At 37.0% G+C, this 22,795-nt stretch overlaps 1 protein-coding gene and 2 long non-coding RNA genes across 3 annotated transcripts; 2 read left to right on the plus strand and 1 right to left on the minus strand.

Moving 5' to 3' along the window:
* The first annotated feature begins 662 nt into the window (after positions 1–662).
* Positions 663–19,222, plus strand: gdpd2 (glycerophosphodiester phosphodiesterase domain containing 2). The gene is made up of 16 exons (XM_083560375.1): positions 663–765; positions 12,139–12,350; positions 13,334–13,437; positions 13,624–13,717; positions 13,815–13,874; positions 14,542–14,640; positions 14,806–14,899; positions 15,179–15,318; positions 15,767–15,849; positions 15,928–16,087; positions 16,185–16,382; positions 16,686–16,825; positions 17,202–17,349; positions 17,493–17,575; positions 17,840–18,452; positions 18,621–19,222. Exons 2-15 carry the CDS (start codon positions 12,264–12,266, stop codon positions 17,901–17,903), a joined length of 1,554 nt encoding a protein of 517 aa, XP_083416501.1. The 5' UTR covers positions 663–765; positions 12,139–12,263; the 3' UTR covers positions 17,904–18,452; positions 18,621–19,222.
* On the minus strand, positions 670–4,611 carry LOC310736737. The gene is made up of 3 exons (XR_014536642.1): positions 3,309–4,611; positions 2,482–3,119; positions 670–2,312 (listed from the first exon to the last, which is right to left on the minus strand). It is a non-coding gene; the product is annotated as an uncharacterized lncRNA (long non-coding RNA).
* Positions 19,223–19,610: 388 nt separating the features above from the next.
* On the plus strand, positions 19,611–22,283 carry LOC310737208. The gene is made up of 2 exons (XR_014536782.1): positions 19,611–22,029; positions 22,159–22,283. It is a non-coding gene; the product is annotated as an uncharacterized lncRNA (long non-coding RNA).
* The last annotated feature ends 512 nt before the right edge of the window (positions 22,284–22,795 follow it).

Here is a 22,795-nt window from a genome sequence, read left to right on the forward strand (position 1 = left end):
CTGTTTGCATTAGGTTGCTCGTGATGGATTTTTTTTTGGCAAGGACACTTACTTTAGTTCTTTCTCTGTGTCCTGTTATGTAGCTTTATGTTGTGTGTTGTAGCTTTATGTTGTTTAATGTATCCCCAGGGTTCTGGAGGAATGTTGTCTCATTTCACTGTGTACTGCGTCAGCTGTATTTGGTAGACATGACAATAAAAGCTTCTTGACTTGATCTGCTAAATTCTGTAAATGTATATTATTGTATGCTCTGTTATGTTCACCAATCCAACTACAACTACAATGGCAACTACATTTGTAGCCATTATACAGAACCCCAAAAAGTCAGGTGAAGAGACTAAATTAAGAAACCTAGTGATATGTCTATATTGTTAGTGACACAGGCTGACAAAGGCATGCTTAAGCCAATACATTTAGTGCTGTACAGAAAAGTAGAAATGATATCAATGTAGATCCACAGGAATGTAATGGAAAACATACCATTTTGGGGGTAAAAAAAGTTTTTTTAGACTTGCGAAATAACAGCAACTACTGTGTTTATATTTTCTAGAATTTCAGGAGTTTTAGACAAAATCTGCAGGTTTTTCCTTAACAACTTGTTATTCATGTTCTGGAAGGAATCTCAATCACGTAGTATCATTAGCATTCAAATCCCGACACGCTGTGTGTGTGTGTGTTAAACAGTCTAAGTGGAGGAGGACGTTGAAGTGTGTTGCAGTGTTAAGGAATGCTGGCGAAGTTAAGTTCGGGAGTTACGTTTCTAAGGTACGTGCTTTTCACCGTTTACCGGCTTAACGAATTACACTTTAGACTGCATTACCTATAGTTTTTTTTTTTTTTTAAGTATTAACATTATTCTTTTTTTAAGCCCGTTCTAAAAAGCTTATCTCCGAGGCTGTACATCTCAAGTATACTGATATAGTATGTTGCCAGATCTGAGTAAACCATTTCGAACAAACGCTTTTATTCACACAGACTATCAAGTAGACAAGGAACATAAATCGGTAACACACAATGATGCTAGTATCCACACTAGTTCAATCATTTCATAAGAAACAAGTGAAAAGAAGTTGGAGTAATAGAGTACACAGCAATTCTGTATGACCACATTCATTTATAAATTTGTGCATCTTCAATAAAGGTGAGAAATAGCAGTCAGCTTGTTCAATCCATCTAAATCCAATGCAAGCTTAATCAAGCCCAAGTTGTTTAAAAATATAGCTGCGATTAATTGAGAACATCTGTGCATCTGTACGTCCAAGCTGTTGATTATGTTACAGAACACAAAAAATACATATAATTGTACATGATTGATGATTCCAGATGGGCTGAATTGAGTAAACTGTGATTTTCACATGATGGTCTCCAGAGTTTACGCAGAATGGTGTGAAAAACACTTGGTTGACTGACCGGAATTGTTTGAGCTGCCTGGAAATATATAGTAATTGTAATGATCACTTTTTACAACCATGATCAGCAGAAAAGCATCAAAGATCCACTGCAGTAAGCAAAGAACAAGAAATAAAGGACTTTTATACCTTTTTCGTTTTAATAACTTTTTCGTTGCATAGTACATTGTGCAGTTTAACAAAGTGCAGTTAGATATGTAAATATTTGTACACTAAATAAAAAAATAGAATATGTGCAAAAGCTTTAAAAGTAAAAGTAAAATCTGAGGGTATCAAGAGCACAGACTCATTTAAAGGGACAGCATGGACAGATTGTTGTTTTTTTTGTAAAAATTGTTAGCTGCCTACTTTCTGTAAGCCTGAGGCCATGTTAGCATTAGATACCTGTTTTTGAATTGAACTGGATATGGAACTAAAATAAAGGATGTTAAAGACTAGGCAGACTAGACTTAATGGAACATGGTTGTCAGTTGGACAACTATGTTACTAAGGCAAATTGTTCCCAAACAACATCAAATGTAGGTTTGTGTTAATGGAATGTTGGTGCTTGCTTAAGGTTTTCAGTCATTATCTTGTCATCACAATGCAGAAGGTGGTTTTCACTGTCAGAAATAATATACAGTGTCTGGTAAAAGTTTAAATATACCTTGTCTTTTTTGTTTTTATTTTTTTAAACAAATGCATGTTAATTTTGTTTAAATGCCACAGTCTAGGTGAAAAACAAAAACACACAAGAATTAGTGACTAGAAGAAAGCTCTGTAAGAACTTATGTTAGACAGAGAATAGGAGAAATATTAGCAGACAGTAGCACAAATGGTTGGAGCCGGGAAGGTTGGTAAGTTGGTAATACTAATCAACATTGCTTCCATTCTCTAATTTAATGCCATGCAGTTCCGTCTGGACTAGAGCTAATTGGAACCATCTTCATTGTACAATTAGATAATGGCCTGAAGTACACATCCAAGCTTTGGCTTGTCTAGTCACTACACCTAAAATCCTATAAGCCTGCTCTGTGATAAACTGGATTGCAAGGTCAGAAAGAAATATCCTTTCTTCCTTTATGAAGAAAACCTTTAGCAAGTTTTACAAGATGACAAAGTGTTTCTGCTAAATGTCTAGAGAAATGAACTGTCTGGATGCTAAGAGTGTGTAAAGCTGTTATTTATGATAAGGGAGGATTTTTCAATGAAAATAAAGTTTAATATCTGTACATTTATAATTGTTTGATCAAAGTAAATCTTCATACCTTTTTAAATATCCCAGTATGTTGCATATAAACAAAAGGAACATGCATGTGTCTTTAAAAAAGATTAAAGACTAGGTGTTTCCCAACCTCTGGCAGGCACTGATTAAATGTTTCATCAAGTCCTAACTGAATTTGCATGACTTCTGCCTGTAGTAAAAGAGTTTTTTTTGGTTTTTTTTACATAGTTGCAGATTTGTTCTATAGAATTGAACTCTGTGTCAAGGTTAGTGCAACAAGTTCACCGTTGTAGTTTTGTGGTGGACTTTGTGTTTTCCACTGACTGCATTAATTGGAAAACAGATTTTTTGACCGGCCTGTATGGCTAAGCTTCACAAGCAGAAAATGCATGAATTCTGATTGTGCAGTTATTATTCAAATGGCACAGTTTGTTGACAAAAGGTGCGCTTGCGGCAGTAACACATTTTAATCTTTGTCTTTAGTATTCAGTGGTCCATGATAATAGCTCTTGATCCAGAGAAAAGCTAAAATGTTGAAGATCTGACTTTTTCTATTGTGATCTGTGGTGCAGATGGTGTCCTAACATCTTTTAATATCAATTAATTCCCTACCTCTAAATGCACAGGGCTGATTGTTTGTTAGCAGATAAGCAATGCTTAATTCTCTGCTTTATGTTCAGATATCACTAATTCACTGTGTTCATTTAGAACTGGGACTAAACTGTGCAATGCTGTAGAGATTCAGGAGCAGGTTTGGACACCCATGCCCAGGGGTTAAAAACTGGCAGTCTGCAATCTGGCTGTAGATCCAGCAAGACTATTTTTGTGGGATAGGTATAACTGTCCTGAGCAATGTATGACAAAAATGGCTATAGGTAATTATTTATCTGATGGGAGCTTATGAACTTTTTTTAAAAGATGCTTATAGTTGTTAGTTTGATTTGTTAGTTTAATGATGACATGGCTTGCAATATTGAACTATTCACCCCATGAGAGCTCAGAAGTGTGAATTAAAATGATGCCACAACAATCCATTGGCAGGAGCTATGTGTGTAAATTGAACAGTGCTTACTCAATGTAAGGAAAAACCATGACCGCTGTTTGTTGTTAATTCCACAGTGACCGTTGCCAGTCATGGAGATCTGTTAGTTTATGTATGTGCAGATATGATTTTCCATGAGTTGTACAAAAAGAATCAGTTGGCTAGCTTTACATATCTCAAAGGCATGCACGTTAGACAGGATAAAAACAGCTAAAAAGGTCAAAAGAAAAACAAAACTAGAATGTTTAAAGATGACAGAAAATATGCATTTTTTTTCTTCACTTATGTAGTGTAATGATAGTCAGCAGTGTTAATGTGAAATGCCAGTGTGAAACGAAACATACATCTGGTACACAAAGTTTGTGAAAAACTGACCTTAAGAATTATATGTACTTTTTAAACATCTCATTTCACATTTAGTCCATATTTGCTGTTATAATAATCTTCCTGGAAATTTTTTTTTTACTAGGTTTTGATGTATGGTTGTAGAGATTTAGCTCATTCAGATACAAGAGCACTAGTAAAGTCAGGATTAGAGTGAGGTTGCCTAGGGTGCAGTCAACTTTCTGATTCATCCAAAATATTTACAGTAGGGTAGATGCCAGAATTCCATAGCAGGCCATTCAAGCTCTTCTAACCTAAACTGTGTAAACCATATTATCAGAAAGCATTTGTTGTTTACTGAGGTATTATCTGTCTTGAACAAGTTGTGGTCTCCTAGTTCAGATGAAGAGAAAATATATCTAATATATAAATATTAGAAAATATATATAATATAATATAACTGGTGTGTCATATTTTTAGCAATTAACTAGGCACATTAAAAACAATGCTATCACTATACCATAAAGTGAAGTGAAGTTAAGTAGGCTTTGTTGTCATTTCGACAATATACAGTGCAGCACACATTAAAAACGAAACATTTCCCCAGGATCAAGGTGCTGCATCAAATAACAACAAACAGGAGTTTGCGCCAACACGGTTCTGTTGGTTGTGTGTGTGTGTGGGTTTATCAGTCCAGTTCCTTCATGTTCAGTAGTCTGATGACTTGTGCAAAGAAACTGTTACACAGTTTGGATGTGGGGGCCCGAATGCTTCTGTACCTCTTTCCAGACAGCAGGAGAGTGGAGTGTGTGTGAGAGGTGTGTGTAGTCAGCCCCAATGCTGGTGGATTTGTGGATGCAACGTGTGGCGTAAATGTCTATTATGGAAGTAAGAGAGACCCCGATGATGATCTCAGATGTCCTTATTATATGCTGTAGTGTCTTGCACCAAGACAGTGCAGTTCCCAAACCAGGCAGTGATGCAAATGCTCAGGATGCTCTTGATAATACCTCTGTAGAAGGTTGTGAGGATGTGTGGTAGAAGCTGTGCCTTCCTCAGTTTTCTCAGGAAGTAAAGGTGCTGCTGGGTTTTCCTTGTTATGGAGTAGGTGTTGAGGAACCAGGTAAGGGTTTCCACCAGGTAAACACCAAGGTATTTGGTGCTCTCCATGATCTCTATGGATGGCTTGTTGATGTTCAGCGGGCAAATGGTCAATTTTGTCTACGTTCAAACACAGGTTGTTGGCTTTACATCAATCCATTAACCTCTGCACCTTCTCTCTGTATGCTGACTCGTTGTTCTTGCTGATGAGACCCGCCATGGTCGTGTCGTAAGCAAACTCAACGATGTAATTGGAGCTGTGCATTGCTACACAGTCGCGAGTCAGATGAGTGAACAGCAGGGGACTGAGTACACAGCCCTGAGGGGTCCTAGGGCTCAGTGGGCTGGTTTTGCAGAAGCTATTTGCGAACCAGTCTGCCTGAGGTCTTACAGTCATAAAGTAAAGGATCCAGTTACATAGGGAAATGTTCAGGCCTAAATGGCTTAGCTTCCCAATCAGGTGATGAGGAATGATGGTGTTGAATGTTGAACTGAAGTCTATGAACAGCATTTGTACGTATGAATTGTCTTCGAGCTGAGTGAAGGCCAGGTGGAGTGTGGTGCACATGACATTGTCGGTGGAGCGGTTTCAGCAACATGCAAACTGCAGCGGATTCAGCATTGTGGGCAGCAGGGTCTTTATGTGCCTCATGACGAGCCTCTCGAAGCACTTCATGATGTTAGGGGTGAGTGCGACAGGACGGTGGTCATTGAAGCAGGACGCAAATGTTTTTTTTTTCAGGATGGGAACGTTGGTCGCTGTCTTAAAGAACGTTCGGACAACAGCACTGCTCAGAGAGATGTTGATGTCTGTGAAAACATCTGCCAGTTGGTCTGCATATCCACTGAGCACTCTGCCAGAAATGTTGTCTGGTCCCGCAGCTCTCCATGGGTTGACTCTGCTTAGAGCTTTCGTTACATCAGCAGTGGAGAGACAATGCACCTGGTCACTGGAAGTAGGGGTGGTCATTCTACACTTTGAAACAGGTGTAGAAGCTGTTCAGCGCATCTGGAAGAAAGCCATCACTGTCGCAGGCAAGTGATGATGTCCTGTAGTAGGTGATGGCTTGGATGCCTTGCCACATGCGCCGTGTGTCACCGCTGTCCGTGAAGTATTTGTGGATACTCTGGTCATGTGCACTCTTTGCATGTTGTCCCAATTCAGTTTGGCCCTTGCTGTCCTTGGGACCAGCTTGACGCATGCCCTGAATGCAGAGTCTCAGGTCTTTAGTAGTACACGCACCTCTCCAAATATCCACGGTTAATGGTTGGGGCGTAAGATGATGTTCTTGGAGAAAGTGACATCATCAATGCACTGGCTGATGTAGCTGGTCACTGCTGTGTACTCCTCCAAGTTGGTGAAGTTGCCATTGGTTACAGCCTCCATAAACATCTCTCAGTCAGGGCATTTGAAGCAGGGAGGTGGCTCCTGCTGTCCAAGATTTCACCTGCTTTCGAACTGGTTTTGAACGCATGTTTAGTGGTCAGTATAACAGAGATGTGGGCTGAGTAGCTGAGATAGGGTCGGGGCTTCACTTGGTATGTGCCTGGGATGTTTGTATAAACAACATTCAACATGTTTTCCCCTCTGGTGCCAAAGTCCACATTCTGATGGAATTTAGGGAGTACAGTCGAAAGATTTGCATGAATGTTTATTGTCGCCGGAGATTCTAATCTGTCAGAGGTGTAATGTTACAAAAAAATCCACGGTTCGATTCAATTCCGGTATGGTTAGGGGTATGTTATTTTATAAAAAAAAAATAATAATCATTGAAATTAATGTAATATACTTTTTTATTATATTGATAAAATCAAGTAATCGATTAGATTGGCACAATACAGATTGTGTGTGTGTGTGTGTGGTTGTTTTTTACATTTAATATATATAATATTTAAAGATATGCTCTACTTAACTGCTCTTATTTCCTACTTGTTGTTACTTATTTCAGCATACTTTAACAAATGTCTTCATTCCTTCCATCTTTAATTAATTCGTTCCCTCGATATGTGGAATTGTCAGGAATTTCTACTTTTAAGAGGAATTCTTGAAACTGGACATTAAACGCTAAAGAATCCATAGAGCTAGCGTTAGTAGCTGGCCACTTCCTGGTTAGTGGCTAACGCCAGCACTATGGTTTCTTTAGCCTTTTCATGCATGAATACGCAGAATACACCATCCTCCAGAATGGGGAATGCGGACGCTTTTCTGGCAGACGAGCTAAACACCTTTTATGCTCGCTTCAAGGCTGCAGCTAACCGTGCTAGCGGCGCTAGCACGGTTGTTGCACAAACAACATGCAAGCTGAGAGAGAGGCACGTTTAAAATCTCAGAGCATGACGTGCGGAGGGCATTCAGGGGAGTGAACACTAGGAAGGCAGCAGGACCAGATGGCATCACAGGTCGGGTTCTGAAAGCCTGCGCTGACCAACTAGCACCGGTGTCCAACGAGATATTCAACCTCTCCCTTGAATAGTCTGTTATCCCCTCATGCTTTAAACAGTCCACCATTTGTTCCTGTCCCAAAGAAACCCCAGCCCACTTGCCTCAACGACTATCGCCCTGTAGCTCTGACCTCAGTAGTGATGAAGGGCTTTAAAAGAGTGGTCAGAGACATCATCACTTATTACGGGACACACTGGATCCACTACATTTTGCATACCGCCAGAACCGCTCTACTGAGGACGCCATTGCTTATCAACTCCACACAACTATGAGCCACCTGGACTTCAGAAAAGGGAATTATGTGAAAATGCTGTTTGTGGACTACAATTTAGCGTTTAACACCATAATTCCCTCCACACTCACCTCTAGGTTTGAGGTCCTGGGACTCATCCTGACGGTGTCTTAATGGATCTCCAACTTGCTGACTGACAGACCACAAGCCATACAGGTGGGCAAACACACCTCATCCACTCTCACCCTCAGCACTGGAGCTCCTCAGGGCTGTGTTTTGAGCCCCCTGCTGTACTCACTGTACACACAAGACTGTGTGGCCACTTCTAACTCCACCACCATCATCAAGTTTGCTGATGACACTGTTGTGGTGGGCTGCATTTCCTACAATGACGAGACGGCCTACCTACAGAACAATAAAAACCTGGAGAGATGGTGCCAGGAGAACAAACTCCTAAACGCCAGCAAGACTTAGGAGTTGATGGTGGACTTCAGCACGAAGCAGTTGCTAAACATCAACAGGACCCAGTAGAGAGAGTGGACAGTTTCCAGTACCTAGGTGTTCACATCACAAAGGACCTGTCTTGGTCCTGTCACATCAACACCCTGGTGAAGAAGGCTCAGTATCATCTGTACTATTTGAGATGCCTAAGGGACTTTAAATTACCCTCTCAGTTGCTAAAGACTTTCTACACCTGCACCATTGAGACCGTCCATGCTCCATGCAGGACAGACAAACCCTCCAGAAGGTGGTGCGGTCAGCTGAACATACCATCCACACCGCTCTCCCTGCATTGCAGGACATCTACACCATGTGGTTCCCAGGAAGATTGTGCAGCCATACCAACAATGGACTCTTTTATTTGTTGTGTTCAGTGAAGCGCTTCCGCTCCTTAAAAGCAAACACAGAGAGAATGAGGAGGAGGAGGAGCTTCTTTCCGCAGGCTATTTGGATGTTTAAACCAGGAGACACCCATCAACTAGTACCTGGACTTCTCTCTCTGTCTCACTTCCTTAGGTGTACACTATTATTCACATTAATAGTGAATACAAATATTCACTTTTATTTGCATTACTTGCACTAGTGGCAGTCTAACTCCACTGGACTAGCACAGCATTACTTTCACTTTTTACTTACTTTTTTACACAAGCACATGGACACTTTAATGGCAATTACATCACACCGAGTCACTTTAATACACAGTGGTGTAAAAAGGTGTTTGCCCCCTTTCTGATTTCTTATTGTTTGTCACATCATCAAACACATTTAAATATTAGTACAAGATAAAACAAGTGAACACAAGATGCAGTTTTCAAATGAAGGTTTTTATTATTGATGGAAAACAAAATCCAAAACTACATGGCCCTGTGTGGAAAAGTGCCCCTCTGTTAAAACTGTGGTTTATCACACCTGAGTTAAATTTCTCTAGCCACACCCAGGCCTGATTACTGCCACACCTGTTCACAATCAAGAAATCTCTTAAATAGGACCTGCCTGATAAAGTGAAGTAGACCAAAAGATCCTCAAAAGCTAGACATCATGCCGAAGTCCAAAGAAATTCAGAAACAAACAAGAAAGAGACTACCGTATTTTCCGGACTATTAGCCGCTACTTTTTCCCCACGCTTTGAACCCCGCGGCTTAAACAGCGAAGCGGCTAATTTATGGATTTTTCCTGGGTTTTTCCTGGTTTCACAAGCTTCATGCCAAAAAACTGAGACCCATAATATTAGACCAATGAAACTGGTATTACATTGGGTGCGCTCCCACTGAATTGGGCCGCACCACATCATAAATATGGATGAGGTTCCTCAGACGTTTGACCTGCCGCTCACTCAGACTGTCAACAGGATATGCGAATCATTCATCACGCTGAAAACAACCGGGCATGAAAAAACGCACTTCACCTGTGTTCTGAGCTGCAAGGCATCGGGAGAAAAGCTTCCACCGATGGTGATTTTTAAACGCACGACGATTCCAAAAGAAAAACTCAGGAGTGGCCTGTAATTGTATTTCTTTAATCTTTACAAGTTGGACAGTTATAAAAGCATTTTACTATATGTCATACTCTGTATGTGACAAATACATTTTTTATCTTATTTCTGGTACAGAGTGAGTAGCCACAGTGACACTGTTCCCTTTTTTTTTTTTTTTTTTTTTTAATACCCCTGGCATTGTTGTGTATGTTTACAAGTGTAATAATAAGAATTCAAATAAAAGTGCTCAAAGTGCGAGGTGGTGACTAAACAAACTTGTAGTCCGCCACTTTATACGTTCCTGAGGGAACTAAAATTTTTACTTTCTGTTTTGCATGGTAAAAGGTATGCATTCGTTACACGTGTGTACCGAACCAAAAGCCCTGTACCGAAAATTTCAGTATGAATACGTATACTGTTACACCTGTACTATACCAGCATGATAATTGCTTATCTGGACCTTTATAAGCAAATACTTTTATGTTGCAGGAACAAACCTGTCTAAAGGACAATTTTAAAAATGGATATCATAATATACTTGCATGATCATCATCGTGTTAGAACAGTGGAGTTGAAATAGATACCTTTGAATTCAAAGCCCCTATTTTGTATAAAGCTGTGCTCAAAAGTTTAAAAAACGTCTGCATGGAAGCATGAAAGATGCAAGAATCCATAGCTAAGTGTAGTTTTTGAAAACAGTGTTATTTTTACTGTTTTATTTTTTTTATTTTTGTTACTTGAAGTATGCATACCATGTTTTAAAACTCTTGTAGCCTGCTTGTTATAACTGATAATTGTTTTTAAAGGAATCCACACGTGTAGCATGCCAAACTTTTTTTGACTTACTATAATCAAAAAATCTTTTTATTACAGGACAAAATATTGGCAGTAATTCATCCCCTAAGGTGGAACGTGTCCGGTCGTATATTTCAGGTTTTGTTATTGTATGCTTACTTAAAGTAAAGATATTTGTTAAATTAATGCATTTATTTTAATTGTTTTAAGGCATAACTCTGTTTCCAATATTATTTCAGCGTGTGTCCCACATACAATTATATTGGTATTTGTGTACAATACTATTTAGTCCACCCTCACTTTTACAAATTTTATGTTGCAGCCTGTTACTACAATTGTTCAGATAAATTTTTTCTTAATAATCTACACTCAGTACCCCATAATGACCCCATAAAGTCAAGGCAGAGTTATAGAAATGTCTTAAACAATATTGTTTTAAACAATAAATAAAAAAACAAACATAACAACATAAGTATTCAGATCCTTTACTCAGTACTTTGACCACTGTTCCTGCCCCTCTTCCCTCTGCGGATCTTCCCACTTTTTCCAGGCCTGCCTCTGGATAGTGTCCTATTCGTTTGGAGGCCACTCTGTGCAGCTGGGGACGGTTTCTCATCAATGCCTTGGGTGGTTCCATGAAATTCCGGAGTAAAAAGGGGAATTTTGAGGATGAATTTGGACTGTAGTTAATGTCAACGGTCTGCTACATTGACTCAGGACTACAGTTTGCTTCTGATCACATCACTGTACCCCGCAACATCGTATATCTGCAATAAATAGACATTCTGTGCAACCCAGATGAGTCTGATTCCTCTCAAGGTTTCTTCCTTATGCCTTCTCGGAGAGTTTTCCCTTGCCACAGTCGCCACCGGCTTGCTCATCAGGGACAAACTTACACTTATAAAGAACATATTCATTTTTTATCACCACATTATCTGTGTAAAGCTGCTTTGAGACTGTTTGAGATTGTTAAAAGCGGTATACAAATAAAAATGAATTGAATTAAGTTGAATTGAAAGTACTTCGTTTGGCTGAATAAAACCGAATAATACCACTGTGGACCACAGAGCAAGTTAATTACTTTGCCCTGGTTTGAGGAGGCCAGGTGTACTTGGTTTAAAGATGTTTTGCCAGTAGTACAAAATTATGGACTAGGTGACCAAAGGATTGTTGAATTGTTTTATGTTTATTGTATCTCAATAAAATCTAGCTATAATTGCTGGTGTGCTGTGTGTTTTCCATAGTCGATCATTTTCAGACTTTTTTTCTGGCCATGAAATACTCTCTAGTAATGTAAACCATATACTGTAATCTGTAGCTGCACAGGATGATACATAAATATGGCTTTAGATGAATATGAAATAAATGGCATGCAGATCTAACTCTCAAGAATTTGTTATTTTACCTCCTTTCCCTGCGTTATGTTGTTAAAATTAGGCATTTTTAAAATGTTTTATCTTTCATAATAGAGTCATCACTATGCTTGCTGCTTATTTATTTAACTGTTGATCCACAGCTGTATTTAGTCATCCACAAGTGTTAAGTAACCATTGTCAGCAGCCTATTAAGTTGGGAGGTGTGTTTCATTAATATATTGCCTTTCTGCCGTTCAGGTCTGACTTGTCATTTAACGGATACCTACACAGAGACGCACGCACGCACACTCTGCCCTAAACTAACGAAGGAACTCTTATTCACCTTTCACTCTGTGTGTGAATTTGAGAAATAAAACAACGCAATGCACTCGAGAGAAGGCATCCCCAGAACCTGCCTCAGAGGGATTTACAGTTGCTCCTGGAAGCGTTCAGAAGAACGAAGACAAAAAGTGAGCACTGATCATTTTCTCTCAAGTTATCTTTCAGTAATTTCATTGAATACTTCCTTAATGAGCATTCACACTGTGTTTCTTGGTTTAGTGCTCCCGGACAGATGATTTAGTCCTGATGTGTTAATTGAAAGCCTGATTACTGGAGCACGGAAGATCTTTTTTTTTTACAAGTTAATTAGAATGTATTCAGAAACTTCAAAAACCTTATGTTTAGTGGAATGCATCCAGCATGTTGTGTCACATCACTCATGATTGAGCAAAACTCAACATGAAGAAATCAGGGCATGGCTGTATGAATTTTTGAGACACAAACGTTAGATATTTACACATTAAAGATGAGAGCATTTTGTGAATGCCATATTTAAATAAAGGTTTAGTAGGAAGTGCATCAAAAGAGAATAGTCATTTTAGGGTACTTGATTACAGCACTGCAAAAATTTTATTTTAGTCTATGAAAATATTTTTTTCTATAAATATCTATTCTATTTTATAAATATATTTTATAAATATCTCTTCTCTTCTCATATTGCTTTTTTTTCTAGAAATAACTGTAAAAAATTTTTTATCTGTCTCCGAAATATGACTAATCAGTCTAAATAAGACTAAAACAGGTGTAAAATGCATTTAATAATTTTATATTTGGTTTATCCTTGTTTTATATTAGAATGAAATTCCATATATTTCTGCTGTGTAGATCTTAACTACAAGTCAAGAAGGTGGAGGTTCTTTGCAGTTATTATTTACTTCATGTAACCTGAGCACATATTGTAAAAAACAAGAATGTATTAGATAGATTTTTTATTTTTTTTTATCCATAAATTACTAATGCATGTGAACTGTTAAAAGCCAAACAGAAAGATTGACGTGTTTGTGGGAGTAATGGAGTTTACCTGTTTAGCCGGTTGGATGATTTCAAGTGAAAGTTCATGTAGAAACTTGTACCATCTTTTCTCTCATCCTTTTTTTTTTTTTTTTTACAGTGTGGCTGCTGTTGGTTTGCTTTCCTTTTCTTTGTGTCCATTTTGACACTAGGCTGGATATATATGTGTTTCGTTGCCTTTAATGACCATGACGACGTCAACTGGTGAAGACAGACAGACACGTGCACACAAACATAAATACATATATATATATATATATATATATATATATATATATATATATATATATATATATATATATATATATATATAAAATGTGTGTTTTTTATACACGTTTTAAATCTGTTTATCTTTACATATATTTGTTCATTATTTCTTTTTTTTAACAGGAAAGCCTTTAGTATTTTCAGTGTTTGGGTGAATTGGTATATGATTATTACTATCCTGTCAGCAGTATTAGCTACTTACTGCTTCCTGATCCTGGTAAGAATGAAGAAGAGATTTTTAACAATAATTCTCTTTCTGTAAATGCCTGTAATGCATTGTTTTTGTTGTACCAAAAGTGGTCTACCTGTTTCAGGTGTTCGCACTGGTCCACATTTCTGTCAAAGAACCTTTGGCGTTACACTGGCTGCACAAGGTACAGATATGAATTTTTGTAATCAGCGGTCCCCAACCTTTTTTTTGCGCCACGGACCGGTTAAATGTCAGACAATTTTTTTTACAGACCGGCCTTTAAGGTGTGGTGGATAAATACAACAAAACAAAATAAAATGATACAACTGGCATAAAAACTGGTATTTTCTAAATATAATAATAAATGTGAATCCACTGTGATGTTGTTTGTTCATTTTGCTAGCTTAGGGGGGTTTCAATTTAGCGGTAATGTATTATGTGTTAGCGGCCTTAGCAGCCCCTTTAAGAAGGTAGCGGATGGAGGTAAGACATGTGACCGAGGCAAGTAACATGACAGGCATCAAGAGTGAGTCATAGACAAATGTGGTGAAGAGAATCCTGTAATTTTACAAAACAAAACCATGATCAGATAGTACATTAGACGGAAATAATGTAAGTTATGTATTCTTTTTGTGCTGCCCTGTTACAATTGATCCATGAATTGGTGCCCGTCCACGGCCCGGGGGTTGGGGACCACTGTATTAAAGGATCAAGTTTAAATCATGACCTTTAACAATGCACTTCAGTTCAGATTAGAAGACTTTTTAGTTAACATTCTTTCCTAGACAGAATTGAATGATTACTAATTGAACGACTGCTTACTATTTGTTTTTGTTTTTTTAACTCTGCAGGTTTTCTTGTTTGTGGGTCTGATTATAGTCGTGCTTGGTGTAGTTGCACTGAGCTTACGTTGGGATACAGAATGGTCCACTATCCACTTATCACTGCAGGTAATCCCTAAACGATTGTTGCTGTTTACTGCTCTTTATTATAGCATTTTAAGTAAAAACTTAAGGCATTTTTACAGCTTTTGTTTGCACATGCCTAAAATCTTGACAGTACAGAAATAGAAGCATTTTGTTGTACCACTGTCTCTGTTATTCTGTATAATACAGGCCACAGCTCCATTTCTGCATTTGGGTGCTGTTGTGGCTTTGACTATCATCAGCTGGATTGTGTTCCAAAGTTTCTACAGAGCTCGGAGAACTAGTGAGTTTTTTCTCCCAATATGGCCCATAAATATCTCATGGCATTTTGTAGATTGCAGTTGGTAAGGATCTCAACAGCGTTCAGATCAGTTGTAATTACCAAGACGGCAGGGCTAGGTGACATGACCTATTAAATATTAATACTGTGATTAAGTTGTCTTACATTTTTGCGTTTCTGAGATATTTTAAAAAAATGATGATAAAGTTTAAAAATTTTCTCTCTTATTGTTACTCTGACAAGCACTAAACACTGCATGTTGGTGTGTTTGTGTTGGCACAGTTTCACAGATCTTCATAATTGGCATATTCTTGGCAGTTTTGCTCACAGTTTTCCTCAGTCCTCTCTTGATTCACAGTCCATGTCTTACTGATACACTTCCCCCGAAACCCAGTCTTGTGGGCCATCGTGGTGCACCTGTGGTAAGCACCGCTTCATTTAAAAGTTCATTTATGTGGTGTTGTATTTATTTTGACATATAACAGTAGCCAGGATCTTGTTACACCTGCTTAAACCTGACAGGCTGTTTTGCAACAGTGTATCTGTTCATGTGTTTCATGTTTAGTTATTCTAGTGTGACAACTTCTTTTTTTTTAAGCAGTTGTCAGTTTGAAGCCTGTTAGATTGAATCACCTTTGGAATCACTCCCAGATTGTAAGACAGTAAATCAAAGTCATTATTTTATAACCCTGTTGTCTAATGTGGGAATATTCTTCAAATTGGATGGATTTGTAAACGATTTGCGTTATAAGTCACTTGCAGTAGTTGATCTTGTAGTGTAGAAATTTCATAATGAGAAAATGTTGTGGCATTATATGCATAGATTAAGATGACTAAAGTATTGAATACATTGTAAATCTCTTTATTTAGTTGGCTCCAGAGAACACCATCATGTCATTCAATAAGAGTGCCGAGTGCAGTGTGATAGCCTTTGAGACAGACGTGCAGCTAAGGTACATCGAATCCAAGTGATATTTTTCTACTATTTGTCTTGGCTCTGCTTTCTAATTCGACTTTTTCTCTCACTTCAGTAAGGACAATGTTCCTTTTCTGATGCATGACCATGGTAAAAAATTTCTAAAGAGGACAACTAACGTAGATCTTGTGTTTCCAAATCGAACTTACAACACAAGCAGCGACTTCACCTGGGACGAGCTACAGATGTTAAATGCAGGCGAATGGTTTGTTAAGGTAAACCAGGGGATTTTTTTCCATCATTTTGTTACACCTGAGTGAGATGTGAATCATTTTTCTAAGAATAAGAATGTTTTTTGTTTTGTGCATGCAGACAAACCCATTTTGGTCATCGTCATTACTTTCGGAACGGGACAAGGCTCTTGCACGTGAGCAGAAAGTACCATCCCTCGAACAACTCTTAGCTGTTGCAAAAGAGCGCAACATCTCTGTGATCTTTGATTTAAAGAACAATGATGACTGCAATCACATACTTATGACCATCCTGAAATCTGGCATCTCAAAAAATTTGGTAAGCCGAACTTAAGAACTGTATTGCATTCATTTTCAGCTAGCTAGTTTCAGAGTAGCAGATCTCTGCTAAATATCTCACATACCCGATTCTTAATTTTAGATTTTCTAGATACTGTGCATATCAGCTAATCACTGTGACAATAAACATTGTAGATCAAATCAAAATACACAGGTGTAGTGCCTATGGGCAAGCTTTTTTTTTTTTTTTTTTTTTTTTTTTTTTTTTTTTATGTCTTTTGAAATCTTGCTGTGCTTTTCTAATTCTAAAGTTCTAAATCCTTCACTCTGTACTGCCTTTCAGATATGGTGGCTTCCTTCAAATTGTAGAAAATATGTTGAGAAACAAGCCCCAGGGTTCCGCCAAGTCTACAAATATAATGAAGGATTGGATGTACAATTTGTTAATGCAAACTACAACGCACTGAGTACTGAAAAGATTAGGTGTGTAATAACTTGCACACTGTTTGAGGCAAGCATAGACATGATCATAATAGAATGTTGGCTTGAGAGACTGTATTTTGACACCATGAGGAAATTCCGTGAGCTGTATGTAGCAGAGAAATTATTCAGGTTATTTAGTTTATTTCACTAAGCATGATGTGAATCCATTAAATCTATGTGATCTCAGTAGTTAATTTTTTTTTTGTTTGTTTTGGAGCACTGTCATGCATGGTTTTTCTAGAATTAATCAGGTTTTCTTTTGTATTAAAAGATCTATTAACTTTAATCATATGAAAATTGTGAGGTTGAAATAGAGACGAAAACAGTTTTGGTGAAAAGGTATATTAAACATGTTTGTTGTTCATTTATGGTACAGAAACATCACAGGAAATAATGTGACCGTCAACCTGTGGGTGGTGAATCAGCGCTGGCTTTTCTCGTTACTGTGGTGCGCAGGGGCCAGTTCAGTGACCACTAACACATGCCATCTCTTTAAAGACATGTCTCAACCTGACTGGCATTTGGTAATTTTCCACTTTACCTGTTTAATTTCTGTTTCATATGAAATAAATGTCATAGTTTCATTAGAATAAGACATCCTTATAACAAGGTGTGTATCTGTGTGTGCATGGGTCGGTGGGTGTGTTGTGAATTTGAAACTCCTCAGGTTCCCAGTGTTTACAGAATCATATGGATCACTGCTGATGCGGTGTCTTTGCTTGTGATGATCACCATGTTTTTGGTTCAAGGGTAAGATTAATTTAAATGTTACTGATTTTAAATGAATACACCCAAATGCATCAATTTATTCATAAATTAATTTATATTTCTTTTGTAAAAGTAATAAAAAAAAACAAAAAACAATGATGCTATCCATCAAAGAAAACAAATCCTACATGTATGAATGTTAAAACATTTTTGTGTTTTACAATTACTCTTTTTTTTTTTTACTTTAATATGTTCAGTGAGGATAGTATAATTACACCCACTATGTGTTTAATTGTTTGTGTACAGGAAAGCAAGGAACCAGATTTTTGTCCTGGAATTGGAAAGGACTGTCCCCCTTCTTCCCTTCTGAATGGTTCTATCACAGAGGAATGAATAAATACAGTAATCTTTGCCATAATGAAAGATGAGTGCTTCAAATCAGAGGTGTAGATGGAAGCTAACAATTGGCTTCCAGTTCACAAACCCCAGTTCTCAAACAATCACATGTACATCAGCCACATAGTTTCAGGGTAAAACACAAAAAAGGACCTGGGGGAAAACATGGGGGAAAAATTAATGTATGTAAAAAACACATTCAGTGAGTGACAATGCTTGTCATCAAAGAACAAGAATTTGTGGCTATCATGGATACAGACTTAAAAAACTGGATATTGAAACATAAAATAATTGTAATTTGAAATGTCTAGTTTAGAGTATTTCAGTGTGTGTGTGTGTGTGTGTGTGTGTGTGTGTATATATATATATATATATATATATATATATATATATATATATATATATATATATATATACATACAGTACAGACAAAAAGTTTGGAGTTTTCTTTATTTTCATGACTATGAAAATTGTAGATTCACACTGAAGGCATCAAAACTATGAATTAACAAATGCGGAACTTGTTGGCCCTTTTGCCTTCACTCTGCGGTCCAGCTCACCCCTAAACCATCTCGATTGGGTTCAGGTCCGGTGACTGTGAAGGCCAGGTCATCTGGCGCAGCACCCCATCACTCTCCTTCTTGGTCAAATAGCCCTTGATGCCTTCAGTGTGACTCTACAATTTTCATAGTCATGCAAATAAAGAAAACTCTTTGAATGAGAAGGTGTGTCCAAACTTTTCGTCTGTACTGTATATAATTAAAATGCTTAAAAATGCATATACTTTACAAATAAAAAAATGTAATATAATATAAATAAATAAACAAATAGTGAATATATTATACACAAACACATTTTATATATACCAGGGCTGTCAGTCGATTAAAATATTTAGTCGTGAATAATCGCACGATTATAATGAGTTAACTCACGATTAATCTTAAACGCACATTTTATGTTATAAATGTACCTTAAGTTAATACTTTTCAAGTTTTTAATACTCTATTGAACATGGCCATGGACAGATATGGATGCTTTATGCAAATGTATGTTAATTATGAGTGAAACCAAACTCAACATAGAGCATGAAGACAAAATATTCTTGTAAATGTTTTAAAGTAAGTATGGTGTTTTCAATGAAGTAAATCATCAGGACACCAAATTTAACTTTTCCACATGGACGGCTTCAGTTGACTGATGTTTGCATCATTGCAGATTTTGGTGCTTGATCTAAGACTTCAGTAAAACGAGCGTTTAGTGATTAATAAATTTTTTTGGTGGATTTTTCATATATGTATAAAAATATATATATTATAAAATATTATATATATATATATATATATATATATATATATATATATATATATATATATATATATATATATATATATATATAAATTATTTTAAACGTATAAAAAGAAAGGACATCATAAATAAATGTTTGTTGCACTGAAGTGTTTTATTTTTTACCTTTTATATATATATTTATTTATATTTTCAATAAAAATGGTCAAATAGAAATGCACGCTGCATTAATCAAGCGTTAATACAATTACTGCCATTAAAATCAATTTGAGTAAATTTTGACAGCCCTAATATATATATATATATATTTATATATATATATATATATATATATATATATATATATATATATATATATATATATATATATATATATATATATATAAATAGTATATAATGTATGTATTAAAATATTAAAAAGGTATAAATATTTAATATGTAGAAATATTAAGTATTAATGAGCAACTGGTTTTAATTTTACACATTGCAAAAGTATTCATCCTAAATTCTATATTAATGTGAAATTATTCCAGTGTATATCTGGATTAATCAGACGCCTCATGACACCTCATGAGTCTGTTTGTATCTTAAAACCTAGTTTAGATTTTTTTTAGGTTTAGGTTTTTGTACTCCATTCATCCATGCTTGAAAGCTGCTGTTAGGGTTTTGCTCTGATTAATTTGAGCAATGCTTTTTTTCTCCCCAGACACCACTGGACTAAATGACTAATGGACTAAACTGCACCAAATGTTGGTGGCTTGTGGATTTATTTTTTCTATTTCTGCTTAACAGGACTTCTACAATTTATTTCTTAATTTGCCATCAATTTAAAGGATTTTTATGCCTTTAATACATTATGGTATTTTTTGAGCATTAGACTAAATAACTTGGTATTTCAGCTTGCCTATTTCTTTTTAGATTGTTCACTAAAACAATTAATGTGTTCAGAAGAAGGACAATTTAACATGAACAGTTTTTCTGGGTGTTTTTTTGTGCATGATCTGTGCATAGAATCATAGCTGCTGCACCTTAATGACAGAATAATGTAGAAAAAAAGGTTGAGGAAAGGTTGTGAAATGCAACTGAATTTATTATGTGTCATAAGGGTTTTTGCATCACTACATTTTCGACTTTTTCTGAGAATGATATGAAAAATAAATAATTTTTTGTTACATTTGTCTTTGTTGTTACAGTGGTATTTGTTTTGCAGATTAATTTACATTTATTCGATCATTCATGTTTAAAAAAACGTGGTTATTGAAACAGTGATCTGCTTGGGAATGTGTAAGAAAGAAAGTGGTAGTCTCCTGTCACCAATATTACTTTAAGGTAAACATTAAAATAAAAGCAGAACAATAACTAAAGTCAGTACACACTGACAACCCAATGATAACCATGTACGTGAACAAAATTAATACCATTCCAGTATACTCCAAAATGTTTTTTGCCTATTTTTTTACGGGATAAGTTCGAGTCTAAACACCTCGAACTCGAAAGGTTTTCTTTTAAATGCTTAATTTTTTTCTTTTTGTGTGTGTGTGTGTGTGTGTGTGTGTGTGTGTGTGTGTGAATATAAAATTTGTTTATTATCTTGATCTATAATTGAAACTATTTTCTTACTGGCACTGAATCCTCTCTTAAAAGGTTGAGTGGGTGCATACAGGTGTAAGAGGTTTGTTCTTGTTTTACCAGTTGAAAACCAGAATTATCTGTTGTTTTAATCAATTTAATTCATGCATAAAAATGCCGGTTTCAATCTTAGTGATAAACACTTTATGCCACTATTTAAACAATCTACCTGCATTTCCCAAATGCATTCCTCATCTCAAAACATGGTTTTGCAATAGCAGGTTGGAAAAAGAATATGGAACACTGAAGACATGACATAACTACACTCTGGGTGGGATACCAGTCCATTTGCAGAGCATACACAATCATTTTACAGTGCAACTTGGAGCCGGTCCACATACTGGAATGATTTAGGGAGGTGGAAGGAAACCAGAGAACCTAAAGGAGACCTAAAAGACATGGGGAAAACGTAAAACTCAGCACAGTATCCCAAACTCAAGATCAAACTGGGAATATGGAACTGCAAAGACAATGCAATGGTATTTCTTGAGCTATAGCAAACGTGCTATGGCCCAGTTGAAGTGAAGGGAAAATCCAAAGTCATCCCATAGAATTGTGTGCCTCCAATTTTGGGGAAGAACCATATATGGCTTGAAAACTCGTGTCCCAATACTTTTTTCTAAATCTAAATAAATCTTATGATACTACTAATACATTTTAAATCTTCAACAACACACACATTGGCGATAAACACATTTAGCACATTGATATTGATATTGACATTGAAAAAAAATTTCCCATCTTAAAGAAACCTGCTCTGGACCCATCAGATATCAACAACTACAGACCGGTCACTTCTCTCCTTTATTTCAAAATCTCTGAAACGCACTGTTTTTAACCAACTGTCTGTCTATCTCTCACAGAACAAACTCCATGATCCAAACCAGTCTTGGTTCAAAGTGACACATTCCACAGAGACTGCCCTTTTAACTATTTCTGAGAAACTGCATGCTGCTCAATCAGCCAAGCTGTCATCTGTACTTATCTTCCTGGACCTTACAGCAGCATTTGACACAGTCAACAACAAGATTTTCTTGTCAACACTGAAGAGCCTCGGTATCCGCGGAACAGCATGGGAATGGTTTGCTTCCTACCTGGAAGGTCGCCCATACCATGGAGAGGATCCACATCTGCCTCGTGCAGACACACCACTAGTGTCCCACAAGGTTCGGTATCTGTTCCCCTACTTTTCTTCCTCTGTACCCACTCTATTGGTGAAGTCATATCCTCACATGGGTTTTCTTACCACTGCTATGCAGATGACACTCAACTCATCTTTTCTTTCCCTCCATCAGATACCACAGCTTCCGCTCAGATCTCGGCATGCTTGACAGAAATATCTTAATGGATGAGTGTTCATCAACTAAAACTCAAACCCAGCAAAAGAGAACTGCTGGTCATCCCAGGTGATTCATCTTCAGGTCAAGATCTCCAAAAAACTCTTCATGACTCTCTGCTCTCCCCTTCAGCCACTGCTCATAACCTTGGGGTAACTATGGACAATCAACTGTCCTTCTTCTCACATGTCACTAATGTGACTCGTTCCTGTCGATATCTTCTCTACAACATCCGTAGGATTCGACCATTTCTGTCCACACAGGCTGCCCGGGTGCTTGTTCAGTCTCTTGACATTTCAAGACTGGACTACTCTCTGCTGGCAGGTCTTCATGGAACGCTATTCATGCCACAATTCTAAAAGTAAATGTAAATGTAAAACTGGGCAAAAACGACAGACACATTTTTTTAAACCAGATATGCATTACAACACAGAAACAGCAAAGGATTGTTATCACAAAGAAAGGAGAATGAGTGTAAACTTAATAAAGAATGGAATGACTATAAGTATGTACTGTGGAGTGTGATTGTGAAATTGAGTCCAGGGGTGTGAAGTCAAAAAGTGAATGTGAAAGTTTGTGGAGGTTGTTGTTTTAG

This window comes from Silurus aristotelis, assembly GCF_946808225.1.
Source record: "Silurus aristotelis genome assembly, chromosome: 14".
NCBI lineage: Eukaryota > Metazoa > Chordata > Actinopteri > Siluriformes > Siluridae > Silurus > Silurus aristotelis.